The sequence below is a fragment of the Podarcis melisellensis genome (assembly GCF_964234715.1).
Source record: "Podarcis melisellensis genome assembly, chromosome: 3".
NCBI classification, from domain to species: domain Eukaryota; kingdom Metazoa; phylum Chordata; class Lepidosauria; order Squamata; family Lacertidae; genus Podarcis; species Podarcis melisellensis.
Window position 1 is genome coordinate 116,658,372 of NC_138530.1, and position 22,538 is coordinate 116,680,909.

General features: G+C 42.9%; 1 protein-coding gene across 3 annotated transcripts in view; it reads right to left on the reverse strand.

Moving 5' to 3' along the window:
- Positions 1-1,379: 1,379 nt before the first annotated feature.
- Positions 1,380-22,538, reverse strand: part of TFAP2D (transcription factor AP-2 delta) — a 38,984-nt gene continuing 17,825 nt past the window's right edge. For all 3 annotated transcript variants that reach the window (XM_081906395.1, XM_081906396.1, XM_081906394.1), the window contains 5 exons: positions 19,020-19,185; positions 16,505-16,623; positions 10,991-11,132; positions 6,770-6,883; positions 1,380-2,347 (listed from right to left, as the gene is read on the reverse strand). In XM_081906395.1, coding sequence (XP_081762521.1) covers positions 2,128-2,347; positions 6,770-6,883; positions 10,991-11,132; positions 16,505-16,623; positions 19,020-19,185 — 761 coding nt within the window. In that variant the 3' untranslated portion in view covers positions 1,380-2,127. The remainder of the gene's footprint in view (positions 2,348-6,769; positions 6,884-10,990; positions 11,133-16,504; positions 16,624-19,019; positions 19,186-22,538) is intronic.

Here is a 22,538-nt window from a genome sequence, read left to right on the forward strand (position 1 = left end):
TTACTTGATGGGGGGGCAGCTGTTCCCCGCCCCCTCTTGGCTATGCCCATGTGTGGAAGCATAATCAGAACCAGCTCTGTGGGATTCCTCTATATTGGCAGGAAGTAATTGTGTGATGCACAACACGTCAGGGATTTATTTTATAAATCTAAACTTGTCAACATTTCAGCTGGGTTGGGCAACTGAGATTAGGGCAGATCTGCAGCAGTTAGCTGAAGTGTGACCTGCTAATTCCTGCATATCTAACCACTGTGTAAGGCATAGCTGGAAGGGCTAGTTGCAAAGTTAGCAATCCTATTACATTTTGATCCTGGGCATATTTCATGATGCTTTAGTGAAAAGTTTATTTTACTCTAGATTTGGGTAAGTTTTGTGAGTATTTGGAATGTCAGAACATCATACTATTTTAAGAAGAGGACGAAAGACAATTGAGAACAATAAGGTTGTGCTCTAGTCTCTGCAGTGAGCAAAATGTGTGTCTCTCTCTGTGTGGCAGATTTGGTGTTCCAGGCCCAACATGCGCATATGTTAAGTGAGGGTCTAGCTGAATGAACCTGAGCCCAGAATAGCAAACCAGACTTTCAGCAGATGTCTGGGAAAGAAAATTTTAAGTCCAACTTTATTATAAGCCACAGCTAGAAGGCTTTTCTCCCTCCTTTAATGAACCTAACAGAAACAGAATGAGCCTGGCAAAAGCTGAGGCATTAAGTGTCAGAATCATGAAACAGCTAGAAAATTATAACTCTCTGGCTGTCTTGGGCATGGCTGCTACAAATGGCTACTTCTGAATAAGATTATTGAATTGGATAATGTGCTGGTCTGTAACAAATCTTGAGTTTAGGAATGTTCTGTTCGGGGGGGGGCATTTGGCACTATTCTGACATTTTCTGAATAAGCAGGGAAAGGGGGAACAGCATCTTCCATGCTCATGCCTTCTGGCCCTCACTCCTTATGCACATTCAGCATGGTGTCTGTACAAATGATGCCCTACACATGTGCAAACTGTTGGCTCTGTCTGTGTGATCAGGGACCTTTCTTGATTGTGTAGTCAGAGCTTACACACAGGATCTTTCAGACATTACATCAGACACACATTGGGGAAGAGCTGGCAGGAGCAATCGTACCCCCCCACCCCCACCCCGCAAGAAGAGCTGAACAGTGTGGCTGAAGCATGATCGTTCAAGCCGTTGAAGGGGGGAAAGAGAAACATTGTGACATCACAGCAACACACTAGATCTCTCCAGTCCCATATTCTGATCCAGCAGAGCATACAGCTGTTTGTGGTTTTCTGCAGGCACAGAAGTCAGCTGCTAAGTTTAAGGGCAGGTGGGAAAGATGGTCAGAAGCTCCAGCTCTTATTTGTTGAACTTCTCCTAGCTAGCGGTACGAAGGGTATGGACTCAGTGGCCACACCCTCCCAAGAGAAGGCACCCAGGCTGGAATGACAAATCGTTGATGGGCTTTGACATCATACAGGTGTGGATCTATCAGAAGCTCCCAGGCCTCAGTATTCAGTCCAAACAACGCAGTGCTTGTTATTTGAAATATCTTCAAGTTCTTCCACCTCCTATGCAAGACATGCTTCCATATTGTCTCTTGTGGGGGCAAGTGAAAAGAGGCACTCTTCTCTGTTTCATCCATTGAATGGGTGATGACAAGTTCACCAGGTTGCCATATTCTTTTACTCTCCGACTAGGCTGTCCAATCAGAAAAGTGTTTCAGTGTTAGCCTGTGATAGGTTAGAATTGTGCTGCTTCTTCCAAGTCTGGAAGTGCTAGGGGGGGGAGTGTCAGTGTATCATTTGGAATGATCAAATGTACGTGTGCGTGTGTGCACACACAAAACATCATTGAGAGAGAGAGAGAGAGAGAGAGAGAGGCTTTTAAAAAAGTGACGGTTTCATCCCACAGTTACTGTACATAGCTGTCCTTGGGGAGAGCAGGGGTGGTGGGTTTTAAAAAACCTCCCCCTCCCCAAATTCAGTTTGGTCCACTGGAGCCAAATCACTTTTGATGAGATATATAGATATAGATATATATGTAGATCTATATATATAGAGATAGATATATGTTTTAAAAAAAAATATCAGCAGCAAGGTTCTCTGGAAATAGATTCTGTTTGATGTAGCTAGTCTGTCTTTTCTGTTTTGCCCTCTTTCACAGCAGCCTCTGAAGTTTTCCGCAGGGGGGTTTTCTCCGAGTTGGCGTGTCCTTGGCCGGATTCTGCTGCTCCGCCATTTTTGTGTGCCGTGTGTTTTTCCAAGTAGTTCAGCATTTCACTGAGAACAGTTTGGAAAGTGCTGAGGGCAGCACATATCGCAGGCGTCCCAAAGCCATGAGTGATCAAGCTGTAAAGGAAGGAGAAAGAGAGAGAGAGAGAGAGAGAGAGAGAGAGAGAGAGAGAGAGAGAGAGAGAGAGAGAGAAATATTGAAGAGTTTACTGCACACAGATTTTCATTTTGCTGAAATTGAAGACTTGCCCACTAAAATATTTATTACTTTTCGAGTGAGGAAGACACAAAAATAATCTATCTATCCAGGCCAGAAACATCTTCAAAGGTTGATTTTCTTGACAGAAGCTTAGGTGTTAAGTGCAGCCCTTAGGGACCAGATTTTCAGTTGGTGTAAACCGGTGTTGCTTCATTTACTGTGGCCAGGATGCCCTGGAACCCCACAGGTAGAAGAGGATGCTATGAAGTCTCCCAAAGCAATACAATGTGACGCCCAACAAAACTGCCTGTTAGGATGATGAAGAATAAAGTCCTGCAAGAAAAAGCCTCAAAGGTAGAAATATGTGTGGAAACACACATCTTACACCCACTGGGAAACTCTGGCCCAATCAGGTACTTGTGCACAGGTGTCTATAGGTTTATAGGTAACATCCACCCTTGGCATGCTGTGGTGAGAGTCAGTGTTGCAACAAAAGTGATTCCTGCAGTAATAATATCTGGAGCTGGAACATATACTGGGGTGGCAAAACAGGGAACAGGCAATCTTCATTCTGGGAATAGGTATGAAGGTGAAGGGTTAACCGCCCTTCCCAAATACATGGCCCTGATCCAAATCATACTTGGGATACAGTCACATGTAGTTTGGTCTTTCATTTGGATTAAAGTTCAGGTTGCCAGTTCCCCCCCCTGGCATGTCTCCTATACCTTTAATGATTGCCTGGCTGGCAAAAATCAGCACTGAAGTTTTTGCTGGCGTGGCTATTCAACAGTGGGCAAAGCTTAACATGCTGGTTTCTGACTGTTATATAGCTATGAAATGCTGGAAGTACTTGGATACAGCTATGGAAAAGCTCTTGTCACCCCCTCCCCACATTGATTTTTTATTTTTTATTTGCCTGCAAAAATGGTTTTATGTTATTTCATATTTTCTTACAGAGGAATGTGGATTCTGCGCCCCTGATAACAAGTAGGTGACTGTGGACAGAAACTTAAATCTACAGGATGGGTTGTGTTTTGGCTCCACTGAATTGAAATTTCAGCCTTCATGACATATGAAAATGGCCAAGTAAACAGTTATTTCACATGGAGGAGGGTCAAGATATTAACTGATATGCATGAAATTTCAGATATAGCTATATAATCCCTAGTGTAGTAAGATAAGATCTTTGGAGCAGGCATTTTTTTTAAAAAAAAGTTTTTTATGAACCGCCCTAGTAGGGCAGTAATTGTTCCTTGATAATTTGTCACCCCCTCCATGATGGCACCCAGGGCAGCCCCCCCCCCTACGCCCCTGACTGGAGGCTAGAGAGAGGAACCTCCTAGCTTCCTAGACTGTCATTTATCCTAGGCTGACCTTCCTTCAGACGAGAATTTCTGACCTCATTTCCTACTTTCCTCTTTTCTTTGCCACCTTGGCATCTGCTTTGAGTCTCTCTCCATTTGAGAGGAAAGAGAAAGCAAAGCCCGTTGCACCTCTTCTATACTTACCATGATACAATGCACTTTTGGGGGAAACGAAAATGGATTTGTATTTGTAAAGAGTGTTCTGAGAACTTTGGTGGTGGTGGGATATTATGCCAATTTTCTTAAGTCATTATGCAGTTGAGCACATGCAGCCATGCCCAGAAGCTGGATGGGAAGGGCGTTTCCCCTTCATGTTTTAATGATATCCTTTCACTGAAGCAAAACCAGCCAAATAGGCCTCAAGACTTGGACTCTCCTTTGGCAGCAGCTACAAGGTGTCGCACACCCCACCCCACCTCTCCACCCCCAGGCTGACAGAGCTCAGTCTTATTGTGAAGGAAATAGCTTTACTCTCCATGGGAGGTGGAGGAGAAAAAGAGGAAGCCACCATCTGTCTATCCCCGTTTACAGCAATGGCCAAGTCTGGATATTTCTAGCAGCAGAAGTTGCTATCAAATATTTACAGCATACTGTGGCAGGCTGATGATACTCAAAGAGAGACATGTGCCTCTGCTGTGCCCTGCTCAGTGTGAAAACATCTAACCCCACGAGTGGCCCCTATGACTGCAGAACCCCTTCCAGCAGCCTCTACATATTACCTGCGGTTCTTCTCAGTATGTAACTTGTTCATGGTTAGAAGCTAGAATGCCACTCCTTGTGACGGAAAACACCAGGGCTTAGTGCCAAGCCTTCAGATGCTTTAAAGCAGGCACAGCCAAGGTGGGGGCCTCTGGATGTTGCTAGACATCAACTCCCATCAGCCCCAGCTGACATGGGAGTTATAGTGCTAAATGTCCGGAGGGCCACCCTTAGAATCATAGAATCATAGAGTTGGAAGAGACCACAAGGGCCATCAAGTCCAACCCCCTGCCAAGCAGGAAACACCCTTGCTTTACATAAATTTATTTTGGGAACAAAAAGGTGAGAGCAGTCTCCAGTGTTTTCTTGAAAGGATCTCCCTTAGTCCATAATCACATTTTTGTGGCTTCCACACAGCACTTGCTGTTTTCCAAACGAGGATCTGCTTGCAACGAGTGTATCAGCCATGTCTCTTGCTGCATGAAGGACTGTATCGGCCACAATGTGGACATGCTTTATGCAGGTTTTCAGCTTCTCTGGTACTGAAGCCTATGCACATAGCTCAGTCACACATGTTGGATGTGTGGATGTTGGGGGTGGGTCAGGGGAAGCTGCAGAGGCTGTGGTATTGCCCCACCACTCCTTTCTGGGCATGGCCACTCGTCCATGAATAAGAGTGTGAGGAGGGTTGTAACACTCCAGCTGCAATTTGGGTGGCTCACGCAACCTTTTAAAGGTTGTATGCTCACACAACCCTTTAAAAATACATATGTTATTATTACCATTACTATTCATTATTGCTAATAATAATAATTTAAAGCATGCAAGTATATTAAAGTGGTTTCAGGAGGAAGAACAAGTTGCTGAGAAGGACTTGTGTCCTATAGCTACACCCACAGCACCCTCTATGCCAAGCCTATTAGAACCCACACATTCCCTTAAATACTATGAAAGTGTTTTTTGGTAGTTCTACTGGTTGTGTTTTAGTTAATTTTGTTTGCAGAAAATGTTGTAGGGTTATATTCAGATACCTTGTCTGAGCAGCACAAGGCAAGGGAAGTATATATGGCTCCATACATTTTCTGGCACTTCAAGAATTTAAATCCTGGAAATGTCCCATCTCTGCACTGTGCTCCATGAAGTGCTCCACCTTCAGCCACCGTTTCGTTCAAGCACATTTTTATAATTGATACCTGGGGGAAATCTTTGCACTTAGCCCATCCTGCTCTTGCTTAGAGAGACCTGCAATATCACTTATTTGATTTAACCTGTTTGGGACTGAATGCTCATTTAGGTGCAGTTGGGAAAATGTCACCTAGTTCTATGTCCTTTCTTGCTTCCACATATTTTTCTTTTGTTTAGCTCACTAGCAGAACAGCAGAAAAGAAATGACTGATTCTCACCAGCACCACCAGAGGGCATCTGACCACTCAAGAATGACAGCACCTTGGAACGAGACAATCGTTTCCATTGCATTCTAACTGAGCAAATTTTCATGAATTTGGATTTCATGTTTAAGCCCACATATTCAACTGGATAGTTTTTCATTATGCAAAAACTGAAGTGGTTTAATTGTTTATTTACTTAAAACATTTATATCCCACCTTTCCTAGGCCAGATAACCAACAATAATTTAAAGAAAAACAAGGAAGAATAGCTAAACTATTAAATGTTGAAGAACACATACGCACACAAATAAAAGCGGCTCTTAAAATAATCTTAGAACAGTGTACAAACAATGCAATACAGATCGATGCAGGGATTTAAAAACCATTCATGGCCTCATGCTCCTCTAAACTGGAAGGTTTGACCATCCGGTGAAAAGTCATTAAAGGGAGGGATAAGGCAAGCCACTCTGGGAAAAATTCACAAGCCTAAGTCTATATTATTTATATAGCAAAAAATGAGTTTACATAAAAGTCTTGGACAGTAACTGTATTCCAGAGAGCTATACTCTCTCCTGGATCAAATTCAAGGACATTCCTGTGCCTTGGGATCTTGTAAGATGTGGTTGCTACACAAGGACTAAACTCGGCAAAGCTCCCCAACCCAAGACCAAAAGTTCAAGTAGCCTCCTTTTATGCACCCCTTGAAAGCTCTTCCCTACCACACATCGATTGAATTTAACAGATGCTAGTCTTGATATAGAACTTACTGTGACAGCATAAGCAACTTTCATCCCAGTTTCTTGAGAGGAAGCACTTTGAAATCTAAAATGTTCACCAGCTAGCATTTCAAGTTGACTTACAGAAGACAAATGGATTTCAAAGGTCATACCTGAAATGTGTTAAATGTCTCTGGATGTCAAGGTCCAATATTGGGGTGGGTCTTGAGGATCCCAAGGGTGATCTATCTTGACTTAGCAGGTCCTGAAATTCTTTACATATTTGCCTAGAACCAAAATGGATGCATAATGTTAAGGATATCTCATGCATGCTCCAATGTGTTGACATCTCTTAGCAGAAATGGATTCCCAGGTATGGAGCACAACTGATTAAATAGTAGCAGGTGGTACAGGTGGGAGGTGGGCTGAGAAATGAAGGCATTCTTCAAAGCTCTGCTGAAAAGAGTTTGGCACTGGCACTATTCCATTGCTTTCCATAATGCATGTGAAATAGCAACACTATGAAATGCATATGGGATGTGCACAGAGGCTCGTTGCTTTGCTTTACAAGTGAAACTGTGCCAGGATGTTTGAAACACGCAATATTAATTTGGAGACCAGATGATCCAGCATGTGGACTATTAGCTGGCCATTGCTCTCTTACGCTGCTTAGTGATTATATTCAAAATCAATCTACATTCAAAAAAATGTGCATATGTATGCACATGCACATGCACACACATGCATGCACACACACATAATACAGCGACAACAATCCAACACAAATTATGTGTGGTTATGCTGCTTTTGGAATCTACTTTAAAATGCTTCAAGTGGCAGTATTACTAAACCTTGACCATCCAGTTCCAGGCTTTGGTCAACAGAACTTCACATTTCAGTGAACAGGAAAGGCCATCAGTGGGAGGCATCTCCCTACAACCAGGACTTGCCAACCATGCTTATCTCACTCATGTCTAAATTCAGCTGCTATCAGCTTGCTTGTACGCAATTTTCATCCACTATGTCATTGAGACTACTGCATAGGATCAAAAACAGACGATCAAAGGAAATAGTGCTACATGGGCTTAGCCTCTTGGTTGCACACCATTGCACTGTTCTCTCGCCATCTCACAAGGAAGCCACACATACATAAAATATTGCCTTCTGGAGTCTACAGTGTAATTTTCAAAAGAGATGATGAGCCATGCCCCCCCCCTTTTGAGGCCATTATCAGAAATAAGCAACATCTCTTGGGCACATGCCACAAACACCTCCCAGGTAGGGTTTTGTGTGTGTGAAATAATTTCAGAACCTGCCTCTTAGGTTCAGATTGTGTTTAGAGGGCTGCTTCAGTCCATTTTCTGAAGCTTCACATGACTTTCCCACAGACTATAATGGGGAAATTAACAAAAGTCTCCACCTTTTAAATTTTTTAAAGGCAGAACTGGGTGTTATATGCAGAGCTGAGTTGCTCTCAATTTCTAAACAGACTGTATAAAGCGGTGTGATTTGCCTGAGATAAATGCCTCATAGAACTGTTGAACTGTAGAGTTGGAAGGCACACCAAGACAGTGGCGTAGCGTGGGTTGTCAGCACCCGGGGCAAGGCAAGTAATTTGCACCCCCTAACCCGTGGATTTGCGCCCCCTAACCCATGGATTTGCGCCCCCTAACCCTAACCCCCAGATGTTGCGCCCGGTGCGGCCGGCCCCCCCTGCACCCCCCACGCTATGCCACTGCACCAAGAGCAATCTAGTTCAAACCCCTGAGACTTTTGCACAGCCTTGCTCTCAAGTTCTACACAAATTTTCCCTATAGACATAATTTTATTTCATGAACAATAACTTCCATATGAACTTCTGTCTCTGAGATCCAGGGAAGCCTGCATTAAGATCCGCCAGTCCATATCAAGCAAATCTTTGCTCTCTAGCATTTGAGCCTTATTTTTCAAAAAAGGAAACAAATTATTTGCAAACATTGATAGTTTAAAATGAAAGCAAATAGTATTATTTTTTACCACTCCAATCTTTACAGTGTTAAATCATAGCTCCCAAAAGCTCTGGTGCAAATCATTAGTGTGAGTAAGCCCAGAGTAATTTTGGTCCAGTCTTTCTTCGAAGCTCCGCCACTCTTGGCCGGAAGGGGTCACTTTGAAATGGTATATATGCTGATGTGCCTGCAGATGAACAAATTGGTCTGTGCTAGTCCTAGGTAAATGTTTTAAGAGCCTGTTTGGTCTTTAAAATCCTGGCAGACTAATTGTTTTTTATGGCTCCTTGGGGAAGATAAAGGGCTTCAGGAGGCCTATTTGCCTCTGTTATGTTTGTGCATTTCAGAACTTCTGATTGTAATGACTGTGTGTGGCCTAATAAAAGTGGCAGCTTGTTTCTTTCCATTTTAAGCCAGTTATGTGATTTTTGGACTATTGCATGCTGGTATAGCCAAAGGGGATTCTTTGAAGAGAGGTTATACATCAAGTAGGAAAGAGGTTTCCCTTTTCAAGGAAACAGAAAGCTTGCGACTTTCATTGAAGCCTTTGATACGGTATAAGTTATTTGTGGTCACCTGTATCTTGTCGCCAGGCAGCACACCATGGCCGTTGAAAATGTGAAAGAGGCACAGGGGAAGGAACTCAGAAGCATTTACAGAGCAAAAAGCCTACTCTCTGTCCTTCAGTGTGAATGAATATGCAGGGCAGGTATAATGCACAAAGTCTGATCCCTAAACAAATTGGGCTGTTATAGTTCGATTGAGCCTCATATCTCAGGCCAACAGAACAAATTAACCTGCTTTGTCTAGCCTATCATGTGAGCTTAAATGGTTTGTGCATCGGTCTATAATGCTACAGTGCAGCATGTACTTCTTTGGGGGTCCTGTTGAAATCAGGGGAAGTTGTGTAACTGGGCTTATTCAGAATACCTGAGAGAGACTCTTACTGAAAGTGCTTTAGTGAAAATAATAGCTGGTGTGCACAGTGACTGGTCTGGAGAGACCTTGGTTCAGCTCCCCACATTCACGAAGATCACCAGCCTTCTTCATAGACTGTGATGAGGATAACATGGTATAATGTGACAGGGAAACGAAGACATGCTAGGAGTAGTGTCCCTTAGGTCTGCAACATCTGGTCCTTTGCATGTTTACTCAGAAGTAAGCTTCTGTTGAATAAGCTTCCTCACGCCAGAATAATTGCATTTGGGATTACATCCTTGCTTGCGTATTAAAAGAAAGCAAATAAGAGACTGACGTCTGTAATGTATGTTTATGGCCCTCATTATAATCAACTAACAAATATACAAGGTCTTTACTCCAAAATATGGCCCTTGATTTTTGAAAAAATAAAATTAAACCATTGACTTTTGCATAAGTAACCAAAAATATTTCAAGAAAACATTTTCCTCACCTTTTCCAGATTGCCAAAAAAGTTCAAAATTCAGATAATTTCAAAAGATTTAACATCAGGAAGTCAATAGGCTGTTTCTGGCCTGCTCCTGTCTTGATGTGTGTGTGTAATAATGTCTTCTTCATGTACTTTAGTAAATTCTGCACATTTGGGCACATTCAAAGAAGTTTGATATGGAGGATTGCATGTCAACTGCTATGCAGTGAGGTTTTCATGAGAATACTGAACTTCTTTGTCAGTTTATATGTTTCCCATGAATCCCAATGGATAATTCCCATGACAAATGAAGCAGAGATGGATTTAGCACAGTGTGAGTGGTACTCCTGCACTGTGTGTCAAGCTGAGGGCGGCACCGTAACTTATGTTGCAGTGCATATGCAAAACAGACATGGAGAGGGCACCAAATTTTGGCCTCATGCTGTGGGCTGCGGAAATTTGAAAGACCAAAGTCCACCCCTGGTACAGGAGCACTACAGGATTGGCTCATGTGCCTGGTTTGTTCAGCATGTCTATGACATGCAGGTGATCAGTTCTGATTATGCCCAGTAGAGGGCAATAATAACATAACAGAAAAGAAGCAACAGTCCATCTGTCTGTCATTCATCAGTCAGCTGATTCCAGTGATGTGTCAGCTGCAGACTTCTGTTAAAAAACATCCAAGTCATCTTTCTCCACACAAATGGAATTGGTGATTTTGCATTTCTAATATTATAGTGCTCATGCAAGGAGACCGCTCATGTGAGCACTATATTTTCAGAACTGATACGAAGTGCTATTCTATTTAATATTTACGTATTTGTGTCACTAAATTCAACACAATGTACTTCCCAGGAAGTGTGTTTCAAACTGCAGCCTCTGTGGCTAATGCATTTATGTATCATGGAACAAAAACACTCTAAACGTTTGCAGAGGGTGCATGTGCCCTTCCACTATGTTTTGGGCTGACCCATGGTCAGGTTACAAACCAGCAGGAAAATAATCTGGCTCTTCCTTACTTTGTTGCTAGGATCATCTTTTTCCTTGCTGTCTGTTCCTTCTGTTCCATGTGCTGTCTGGCAAGATGCTCCCCAACCGCCTTAGCTGGGAATTCAGTTTCACAAGTGTAGCCAAAATCCCTGGCCAAATGTAAAGCTTCTCCTGCAAGCAAACAAAAACAACTGGGTCATTTTACATTTTACTTTACTTAGAATGTACAGACACAGTCTCTCTCAACATAGATAGATAAATAGTTATGATTTAAAGCATTTGTACCTGCTCTTCAATCAAGAAAAATGCCAGAGCAGATTGCATAAGAGTAGTAAGAAACAAAACAACAACAATTTTTGTTGTTGAAATATGGCATCCAAAAAAATAAAATACTGATAACCCTGAAGAATGGCAACCACAAAAAATCAAAGACTGGGCTTCGGCAAACTTAAACTTTGGCTGGGTTTTTAATCCTTGCTCACAAGACATTATCCAAAACGCATATCTATCCTGTACTTTGTGTTTAGATACGACTGTCTGATGCCTTGTTTCTCAAACCAGCTTCCCACCAGCTTAAATTGTTCTTAAGCCATTCCGCATTTGTCTCTAGCCAAGGCATGAACACCTTTGCATGGGGCAAAGACACCCCTGCTCAGTCAACACCTCCTGGTGTGTACAGTACACAGACAGAAATTGACCTGATTCATAGAAGGGATTCCGAGGATCATCTAGTCCATCTCTAACCAACTGAGCTATTACTGCTCTAAGGCAGTAATGTGAGCACACCCTCACTTTGGATCCAAACCTAACGTATACTTTGTCTTTTGGCAAAGAAGTACTGCAGCTTTTCAAACCAGGCAATGTTCAGATATGCTGTAAGTAGCACTATGGGATGACTCTCTTCCATGGGCATAGTAGTGAGGTGACATATTAAAGCCCACAACTTGAGTAGGGACAATCACAAGATCACCACCAGAACATCATCCTCATCAACAAGGTTACCAGATTTTTTCTCAATGAATCCAGGGACACTTTTCAACTTGAATAGATTTTGTCAGGGGACTGATTTGTAAATCTGGGGACTGTCCCCGGGGAATGGGGACATCTGGTAACCTTATCAAAAGGTCCCATGCAATTGGGCCCAAAAATGTGGCTCTGGGCCTTTAAATATTACAGCAGCATCAGGGAATGAATCCACAAAGAAACTGGTCCAATGTTTATACTTTAAAGATCAATCACTTTAATATTGTTTTCTTTCTTAAGGCTATGATGCTGTATATGGTGTATTAGGGGAGAGGTAGTACCTCTGGTGGGGGATACATTCCACCTTTGTTCCCCACCCTACACTCAGCTCTCACCTGTGGCTCCCAGAAGCTGTCAGCATGCAACAGTAGCCATACCCCAGGAATGGCTTCGACTAGCCAGCTAAACCAGGTGAGGGAGCCAATGTGTCTCAAACCTTCAATGAGTTAGGGACTTCCCCAGCATGTGAAGATAGACTGTGGTGCTGTGGTCTAAACTACTGAGCCTAGGGCTTGCCGATCGGAAGGTCGGCAGTTTGAAACCCCGCGACGGGGTGAGCTCCCGTTGCTCAGTACCAGCTCGTCACAGTGCAAGTAGATAAATAGGTACCACTCTGGTGGGAAGGTAAATGGTGTTTCCGTGCACTACTCTGGTTCACCAGTCATGCTGGCCACATGACCCAGAAAAACTGTCCGCGGACAAACACCAGCTCCCTCGGTCAGTAAAGCGAGATGAACGCTGCAACCCCAGAGTCGTTCACAAGTGGACTTAACTGTCAGGGGTCCTTTACCTTTACCTTAATAGTGGGTCCAATGGTCCAATGGTTGTATTGCCAGATCAGATATGGCCAGTAGGTGGTGCTTCCTGTTTTCACATTTATTGTAGCTTTAAATCTTTATATTTTTATCTGTATAATGAGGGCTTCATCATATAGCTAACTTACAATGCGGAACTGGTGCTAGATGTTGCTATATATCTGTCAATATAATTAGGACTATATATGATAAGGGCAGGGATGCAGGTGGCGCTGTGGGTTAAGCCACAGAGCCTAGGACTTGCCGATCAGAAGGTCAGCAGTTTGAATCCCCACGATGGGGTGAGCTCTCATTGCTCGGTCCCTGCTCCTTCCAACCTAGCAGTTCAAAAGCACATCAAAGTGCAAGTAGATAAATAGGTACCGCTCCAGGAGGAAGGTAAACGGCGTTTCCATGCACTGCTCTGGTTTGCCAGAAGTGGCTTAGTCATGCTGGCCACATGACCCGGAAGCTGTACGCCGTATCCCTTGGCCAATAAAGTGAGATGAGTGCCACAACCCCAGAGTCGGCCGCGACTGGACCTAATGGTCAGGGGTCCCTTTACCTTTACCTTTATGATAAGGGCTTGGCAACTTAATGAGAATTTGGCCAGCTGCCAGACACCTGCCAGTTTGACAAGTTACCATGCCCAAGATATGAACTGTACTTGGCTCAGCCTGAAGGACAGCTGACGTCATGCACCCTAATTGACCAGACATAAGGCTGGCAGTGCATTCATGCCCATGTAGGGAGGAAGGTTCACATAATGTAGAACACCTGCATAGCCTGGCATTGCACCCTCGCTAAGGCTATAAAAGCTCCTAACTTCAGAGGCCGAGTGAGTCCTTGCGTTCTACAGGTAAACTTCGAACATTGGTCCCATCAGCTGAGGGAAGGATCTGATGCTCATGGGGACTCTGCAGCAAATGAGATGAACCATGAACTTCGCTTTTGCAGTTATCTCCCTAAATATCCTGAAGTGCCATTTTTGCTTATCTTAATTGCTATTTAGTGTTAAGTCTTTGTTTTTGTAAGTCTTTATATTGTAGAGCTTATTAGACTCTATTTTGTAGTATCATTATGTCTTATTGCTAATAATTGTCAATCAATAAACCATTTTCTTCTTCATCTAACAGTCTACTAGTCCTCCATCTGCTGGGATCCAAAAGAACTCCTTGCTTGCTATAACTACTAGGCAGCATAGCAAGACAGAGGGTTCTGCACATGCTGTAGATGGACGTAAGGGGCAGATGGGGCTTGTCCACCTGAGAAGGTAGCCCATCTAGAAGGAAAACTCTGACCCTGAACCTCCACTGCCTTGTGGGAGAAGAAAAGGCTAAGGAGTAAACCCAACACAATCTAGAAGAAGAAGAAGAAGAGTTTGGATTTGATATCCCGCCTTTCACTCCCCTTCAGGAGTCTCAAAGCGGCTAACATTCTCCTTTCCCTTCCTCCCCCACAACAAACACTCTGTGAGGTGAGTGGGGCTGAGAGACTTCAGAGAAGTGTGACTGGTCCAAGGTCACCCAGCAGCTGCATGTGGAGGAGCGGAGACGCGAACCCGGTTCCCCAGATTACGAGACTACCGCTCTTAACCACTGCACCACACTGGCTCCTAGAGTGGAGTTGGTTGGATGGTGCCTTGTATGCTTTCTCCCAGCAACTCCTGCAGCCAAGCTGGTGCTCTGCTTTCTTTTGGACCACATCAGCGAGACTGAGAGGGGGTCTTGTCTTCTGGGCGGCCCAAGACTGCCATACACACTTCCCAGGCTTGTGTCCCAGGGAGGTCACTTTGGTGCTGCTAATACAATAGTTTGACTTCACCCCCAGAGGCACACTCCATTGTCTTGAGACAGATGGATGTCAACAACAATGCTGTTGTATTATGATTATAGGAAATTTTCTATAATTATGAATGAAGAAATGTTTTTTTTTTCAAATATTAAAGAATAGCATTAAAAAAACAGCTACCAATGACTGGTTGGTAGCTTCTGTTTATTAAAATGTAAGTTAACTCTTTAGAGAATCCATTTCTTTTCGAATTTGGATAAGAGTAAATTGGTTGAAGTTTGCATTGTAATATATGGAAATTAAATCAATTAATTCATTATGTGTTCAGCTATAAAACATGCAGCCAAATAAAGGCCCTAAGATGGACAAAATATAATTCTGATTACTTTTGTGTTGCCTGTTTAGAAACAGAGAATTTTCATACAGAATTTTATAGTTTCATTGGGCTCAATTGCATAAATGTATAGTAGTTAAAACATCAGGAGGACATATCATACTGAGCTGCAGATATTAATTTTAGAGACAATTTGTTTTCTTTACCCCATCGCTTTACAAGACAAAACACATATTTTCAACAAACAGGTCAGCATGTGTCTCTTTTGGCTGTTTAAAGGGCACTACCACATTCACAGCTTCTCTCTCCTTCTCCTACTCTGTAGCTTTTATTTTCACAGTCTTCATTCTTCTGTCTTCTCATGGGGATGGAAAAGCAACCTATTTCTCTCCCCCCCCCCCCATTCCTTAAACAGCTAATGCTGCAGGAGTGGTGATCATTATGCAGGTAAAGCCAGAGAGAAGAGGAGAGGAAATCCATGGATAAGCTTCCTCCTAGGATTGTTGTTTTCAGCTTTCACTCGAGATAGGAGCATTCCTCAGTCTTGGGGAGGCCCAGGAGAGCTTCTTGCTGCTCCTTGCACCTGCCAGCTGAAGCCTGTCAAGGTACACAACCTGGTCCCTCCTGTGGGGCCTTCCAGAAATCTCTGCCTTAGCCCAGCAAACTGTCCTTTTCAATCTTGCAAAGCTCCCTGGCCAATTGTCAAGCAATACAGAAAAAGTCTTGCTTCTTCAGCATCAGCTCTAGCTGTAAATAAAGCAGCCTGTGTGCCCCAGATTGTAGTGAAAACAACGAGCAGCGCAGCATGGCTGCTCTAGCAGTCAGCACTGTGTGTGGGGTCCTCTGAGCAATGTTGCTGCGGCATTTCAAGATGGCTGTGCCGACAGATTAAAAGGCAGTCCCTTCCCCTAAAGCCCTCCTGCTCTTGTCTACTCTGATTGACAACAGCTGGTCAAAGCTTGAGCCTAAGTGTATTTGGGCTGATCATCAATTACAGTACTACCATAGTGGCAAAGGGAGCAAGTTTCCTGGACTTTGCTGCAGGAGCCCCTGGTTTGAGACCCATCTCCTTAAAACTCCATGTTAGGCTCCTGCCTTCTCAGATGGAGTCGGTTGGTGAAAGTCTGCTCTGTCTCTTGCACAGTTGCCTGCTCAAGTCCCTGCTGGGGCTTCTACTGCCTACAAGAGAGCGGAGCTGTACCACACTTGTAGAACACACACTTGGCATGCAGAAGGTCCTGAGTTCAATTCTTAACCTCTCCAAATAGAACTGGGAGAAACACTTCTCTGGAATCCTTGAGAGCTGCTGTTGAGCTGGATGGACAAATGACCTGACTCAGCATAAGACGGCTTTCTGTGTTCGTTAGTTAAATAGTCTGCCATCTTGCCACACTCTTAGGGCAGGTGCCTCATTGACATGTTGAGAACAAAGCATGGAAACTTCAGAAACAACAGTTGTCATTCATTGCTAGTAGGAATAATGTAACTGTTGATCTTTTGTTTTCATCTGCAGTTACAGTAACATGCTGGAACCAAAACCACTTCAAAAATTCAAGAAGGCAACAAGTAAGGTATTTATATCATGATATTACAAAGCATACCTTCTACTAAGGATGTTAGGAGGGTGACATTTGCTGCTTTCCTCCTCCCTGCAGGCAGATTGAGCCCCAGCCTGTCCAATTTTTCTCTTAAGCAGCGTCCTCCATTCTTGGATTTTGCTCTGTCAGGGAAAGGGGAGGAAACGGAAATACAAAGATTCAATGTTATCCTTTCCCAGTTTTTCTTACTTAAAATAATTCCTCAAATGAGTATCTAAGAGCTGCATGTTCCCGATTTGCAGTACAAGGCCCTCCTCAGCAGGAATTGATAGGTACTCTCAGCAGCCGGGGCTAGTAAATGAGAAGAATGATGTTGCTGAGGGCTAAATGGCATGTTAAGTGGGGAAGCCATGACTTGATGTTGCTTTCTTTCCCCATAGGAACCATTGTGAGTAGCAATTGAATCAGTGCCATAGTGTACATGAGTGTGCATGTGGCTAACCTTTCCCCACAAACTGATTTCATGGTGCAGATCACTTAGTGGGGCTTCCAAAAATGTCCTCAACCAAATTTCTCCCCAGATTTTTGGAGTTTTGAATGATCAGGTCTTTTTTTCCAAAATGAAACTGACACATTTGATTTTTCTCCCCATTGTTCCTTTTTGATTTTCAGATTTGTACAGCACACTTTGTACACACAGCCTGTTCCTTCAGTTTATATGCATGCCCTCTCTTCTGCATCACAGATGTGCAAATACTATGTGCATTGATAAAATATATCAACAAAACAAATGTGATATGATAGTACCTACAATTGTAATAGAAGGCTTTTTTTGTGCCGTGTTTGACCAATCTATGACAGCGTATGGGCACACTGGAAAGAAACTTGATGCAGTCATATCAAGATTGTTTTGGGGGCAGTGTGCTTTATAAATGTGTTAATGTGCACTGGTAACAAAATATAACAAATGAATTAGGAAAAATAGACTGTGGAAAACTGCACATGTCCCAAATTCCAAATTAAATTTTACAAATGCCTCTAGTTAAACTGGATTCAGGAAAAGTGAAATTTGGAGCACAGCAAATCATAGAAACAAATAAAGCAAGAGAACGAACAGAGGAAATCCTCTCATCTCTAAAACCACTCCTCTGAAAGGGACATTAGGTGGGAAACTGAAAGCATGCAGGTACAATATGAGTAAAATTTGGGGTTTCTGATGTACTGGCATTCTCTCTTGACTTACACTTAGAAAGGGTTATCAAACAAAAAGTAGTGTTACAAAAATAGTCCTGTTCCTCTCACAGATTTATGGGTTTCAGAAGTGACCCCCTGAATGATACTATTAAAAAGGAAGAAAATGAATGGCTTTGATTCTATTAACAGAGCTTTGCACCAAGAAGAGCAAGAATCTTCCAACCATTCGCCAATTTAATTACTCCATGGCTTTTGCTATTAACTACATCATTTGTTTCGTGTTTAATTTGAGAAAGTCACATTTCTTTGGTCATTTTTTCATGCAAAGTCATTTTGTTTCAGCACTCATGTTTGTTTCCCCCTTTAATGAAGCTTGTAAGTCCCCTTCCCCTGCCATCTGGGTCAACAGTGATCACAGAGCTGATTTTGGAGCCTGCTCCTTGTGACTGCCACTTCATTTTGCCAGAATACCCCAGATGTTATATTGTTCTGTAGGCTTTCTTGTGGGAGGGGCGGCGTATATTAATGGTGGTCACCATTAGGAATGACCATCGTGTGAATCAGCTGTCATTTCTCTCCCAAATATATTGAAGTGATGCATCATCTAAGCCAGGCTTCCTCAAAATTGGCCCTTCAGATGTTTTTTGGTCTACAACTCCCATGATCCCTAGCTAGCAGGACCAGTGGTCAGGGATGATGGGAATTGTAGTCTCAAAACATCTGGAGGGTTGACTTTGAGGAAGCCTGATCTAAGCACTGCGGAGAAAATAAAAGATAGAGTGCCATTGAAACAATGTGTCTGCAGGAACTGTCAGTGAAAAGTTCAAACGGGTCTAAGTGTGGTAACAAAAGCTGAGGCCATTCATGGCCATTCATTATTTAATGCATTCATTCTGAAGCAAATGAAAATTTAACCAAATGAACTCCATTTTATATACATTCCATGGAAATGATGCCTAGCTGGTGATTGGGAGAGGAGGGATATTGTTTCTATTTTATTTTTGGACACAAAAGTTGTCTAACAGATAAAACCACAGCCAACAATTAAAATGCTACAACAAAAAGCTGCTTATGTTTCCTCTATTATTTCTGGTCTTCCTTGTTGAGGCAATCATTTTTTTGATGTTGCTGTCAGTCAAAGGGACAGGTTCAGATGAAGTAATCACTTCAGGAAACAGATTCCAGAGGAGGCACCATTTCTCTGCCTCTGACCAATCTGTCTCAGTGTTCCCTTTTCCATGAAGAGCCTGAGGTACATAAAGGTCTGAAGAACTCACCTCTTATAAGCCCAGCCAAGCTGAACAAGCACTATGACATGCCATCCAAGGCCCAACTCAAGCGTCCCTATATCTACCCCATGCAGTTGCACACAGCTTTCCCTTACCTTCTCAAAATCCCTCCTAACAGAGAGGCATTGAGGCATTCTGGTGGGGACAAGCGTCTCTTCACTTCTGCGATGGTCACTTTGTATTTGGAAGTGGAGCTGAGTAAAGATAAACGGCCAGGAACCGAGCAAAAGAGGTCTGTGGGATTGACTACACACGTGCCACCTGAAAAGGTATACATGACATGCATTAGGGGGAGGCTCAGGGCAGGAGTTTTCAGGATGAAATGTTCCTGGAACACAGTTGAGGGAAAGTTTTGCTTAATTTGGGAATTATGCCTGAATGGGGGGTGGGAGCACAAGTAAGGTCCGTGGGGCCAAGCACACCAGCCCTGCTGCCAACACTCACCTGTGTGCTTGCTCTGCCTGTTCCATCCCTGACCTTCCTGTATTGAGTGGGAAGGTAGGGAAGGGAATTCTAAGCACATCTGATTGAACACACTTAGAAGTCTCCTTGGAATAATGCAAGGTTCTCAGTTACAGGGAAGTTCCTAAGCACATTCGGCTAAATGCACTTATAAATCTCCTTTAGACTTTCCATCCCCAAGACTGCTGGCGATGGAACTGACATGCTCAGTGACATGCAATCCTTTTCCATGGGTTGAACATTTTAATGCCTAAATAGGGGTTTTTTTATGTCTTTCCCAGTTTTGTCCATTTTAAAAGCACAATTTCATAGCAGAACTTATTGTTTTTTTTAAAAAAGTACCTCCAAAACTATATCAAACAAAGAATTTGCACGACATGTAAGAACTTCAAATAGCTAGTCACACCAGGCTATTTGCAACCAGTTACAATGATTTCTTCCCTTTTAATATTTTGGTTCTGGAGGATCTCTTCTTCTTCCAGGAAAATATTTTTGCATATTTATTTCGGGCTTTTTGTGATTTCTTCCCAGAACTGCCACTTGCAACTGTGACCTGACCTCTGGCATGATAGTGATACTTAGGCATCATCAATACTACAGCTGCAATTCTTGGAGTCTATGGCTTCAGACAGAGGATTGCATAAATACTGTATATCCTTCTCTGTACATAGACAATTAGATGTCAGGGAGAAGGTTTCTAGCAGTCTATTTTTCTGTGCATGTATCTCCCCCAATAAAAACATCCAGGCACACTTTCTGCAGTCTGAAGAGGGGCACTCTTACCACAGGAGCTGCTGTTTGTGTAGGCTAAGCTTTGCAGTGGTAAAAAATATTAAAACAGGTTTAAAACAGTGGCGTAGCGTGGGTTGTCAGCACCCGGGGCAAGGCAAGTAATTTGCGCCCCCTAACCCGTGGATTTGCGCCCCCTTACCCTAACCCCCAGATGTTGCGCCCGGTGCGGCCGGCCCCCCCTGCACCCCCCACGCTACGCCACTGGTTTAAAATGCTATTTGTATTCTAAATTAGCATGCGGTAGATGTTTAGATTAATACAAGTGATACATACGCAAGTGGTTTACCAAAGGGTATTTGGGAAGGAAGACGACGATCCAGGTAACTAACTTGTACCACTATTTGTATCATGTACATTCTGCTTTTTATTACATTTGTAGAAGTTAACATTATTCTTTGTAGCAGAGTTTATAGCAATTATATTCCATGGATTTATACAAGGCAACCACACACTTGAAAATATTTGCAATGTTCCCAGAGGAGGCATTCATTAATTGTTGTCGCCCATGCCTTTCTCCTTTTTACATTTTGTTTTCACAATTTCTAAGTCACGATTTCTGTATTTATGCCTAGTGCATTCAAGTGGTTAATCATGATTTCTCCCTATAAAAGCCAGTCCCTCAATATCTCCATCGCATTGTGAGGAAAAGGAACAAAATGTAGGATGTGCTGAGAGAAGCAGCCCATCCCACTCAATGGCTTGATTTGCAGTGACTGGGATAGAGAACTGGGTGAGGCCTCCATTGCAATGATGTCTCCAAGGGCACTTCTTTCCTTTCCCCCATATAAGTGAATGGGGAATGTAAGGTCTGCTCTAGAAGCCAAACTACCCTTCCACACTCACAGTGGGTGCCTCAACCCTTACAAACAGGGATCCCCTGGGAAGCAAAATGCCCCTCCAAAGTGCCCCTGTTCTATTTATGGGCATAACAATTTGCCTGCCTGACTGCCTGACTTTATCTATGCCACTTTCCATAGTTTCTGATTTCACCCTGCCTCCTCTGACAAAGACCACATGTGCAGTTTACAAGGAGACAAGCTTCTTGCTTGTTTGCTGCTCAGGGGTCCCAGCAATCTATGGCCAACCCACTCTGTCACTATAATAGGGGCTTCACTAGAAAATATATCTGTGTCTATATCTCTGTCCCTATCTAACTAGTGATTTTATAAACTGCCATTTGGAAAAGAAAAAAAAACGAGGTCTCAGATTAAACGGCCAACAATGAAAGACCAACAAAATTCTGAAACTCAGTTATCTTAATAAATGTGAGTATTTTCAAAGGAAAACACAGGCTTCATAACTAGTTGAACTCTATGTGTGTGTGGGGGGATATTTTATTTTTCCAAACTCTCCCCCTGCCAAATTGTACCTTATGCTTTTTCACCTACATATAGCTTTGAATAAATAATAGTCTTCCCATGTATCCAGATTTCAGTTCAGCAAGATAATGTGTAAATGATGTTAATTATATTGGAAGGTACTATTTATTTCAGCTCTTGATATATTTGCTCGTAGGCAGGTAGACAATTACCTGCAGCCATAGATCTTTATATTACAATGCAAGAGACAAATTAAGTCTACATTTTACAAACAACGAGGAAGTGCAGCAATGAAATATTAATATTTCTCTTTTACAATCCAACCCATATGTGCACAAACAATTTGTGCTGAATAAATAATTGCTCCTTTAATAAGAAAACATTTCGTTCCCACCTGCTTTATCCTTTTCACCACAGGCTTTATCATTCAGCAAAATGCATCAATTCCAGAAAGGCCACAGTAGTCTTCTAAAATGAAACTGACTCAAAAAGCGATGCCTTGTAAAACAACACTGAGCAGAAACAATGGTCAGATCCAAAGAATTGCTAACTTGAGGTGCCCCTTGGGGGTTTCAATGTGCCCAGTGGGATTTTGGACATTTTCTCCTGGAGTGACAGGCCCCTGCCTGCCACATCTCAAAGTACATTTGAAAGCCCTCACCGTTTTCAAAAGTGTTTTGCCTTGAGGTATGAGCTACTGCTATAGCACAGGTCCAAATCAGCACTGGGCATGCAGAGCTAGCTATATCATTGGATCATGGCCAATGAGGATAGGAAGGAGAAGGGAAAATGTCGTGGGAATGTAAAAGGTATTACTCATCCAGTCACATAAGGGCAGGATGGTAAATGGAACTTCCCAGTGAACTATAATGAAGATATGAAGCAGGGTCTGTCCAAATTATGGCTTAAGCCTGCTGGGCAGGCTTCATGGGAAACCTCAGTGCACCAGCTGCACAGCCCACCCACTGAACAAAGGGAAAGCCTGGCTCTGGAGGAAAGAGCCAGCAGCCAGTTTTTGAGCATCTCCAGGGGTGCTGCCCT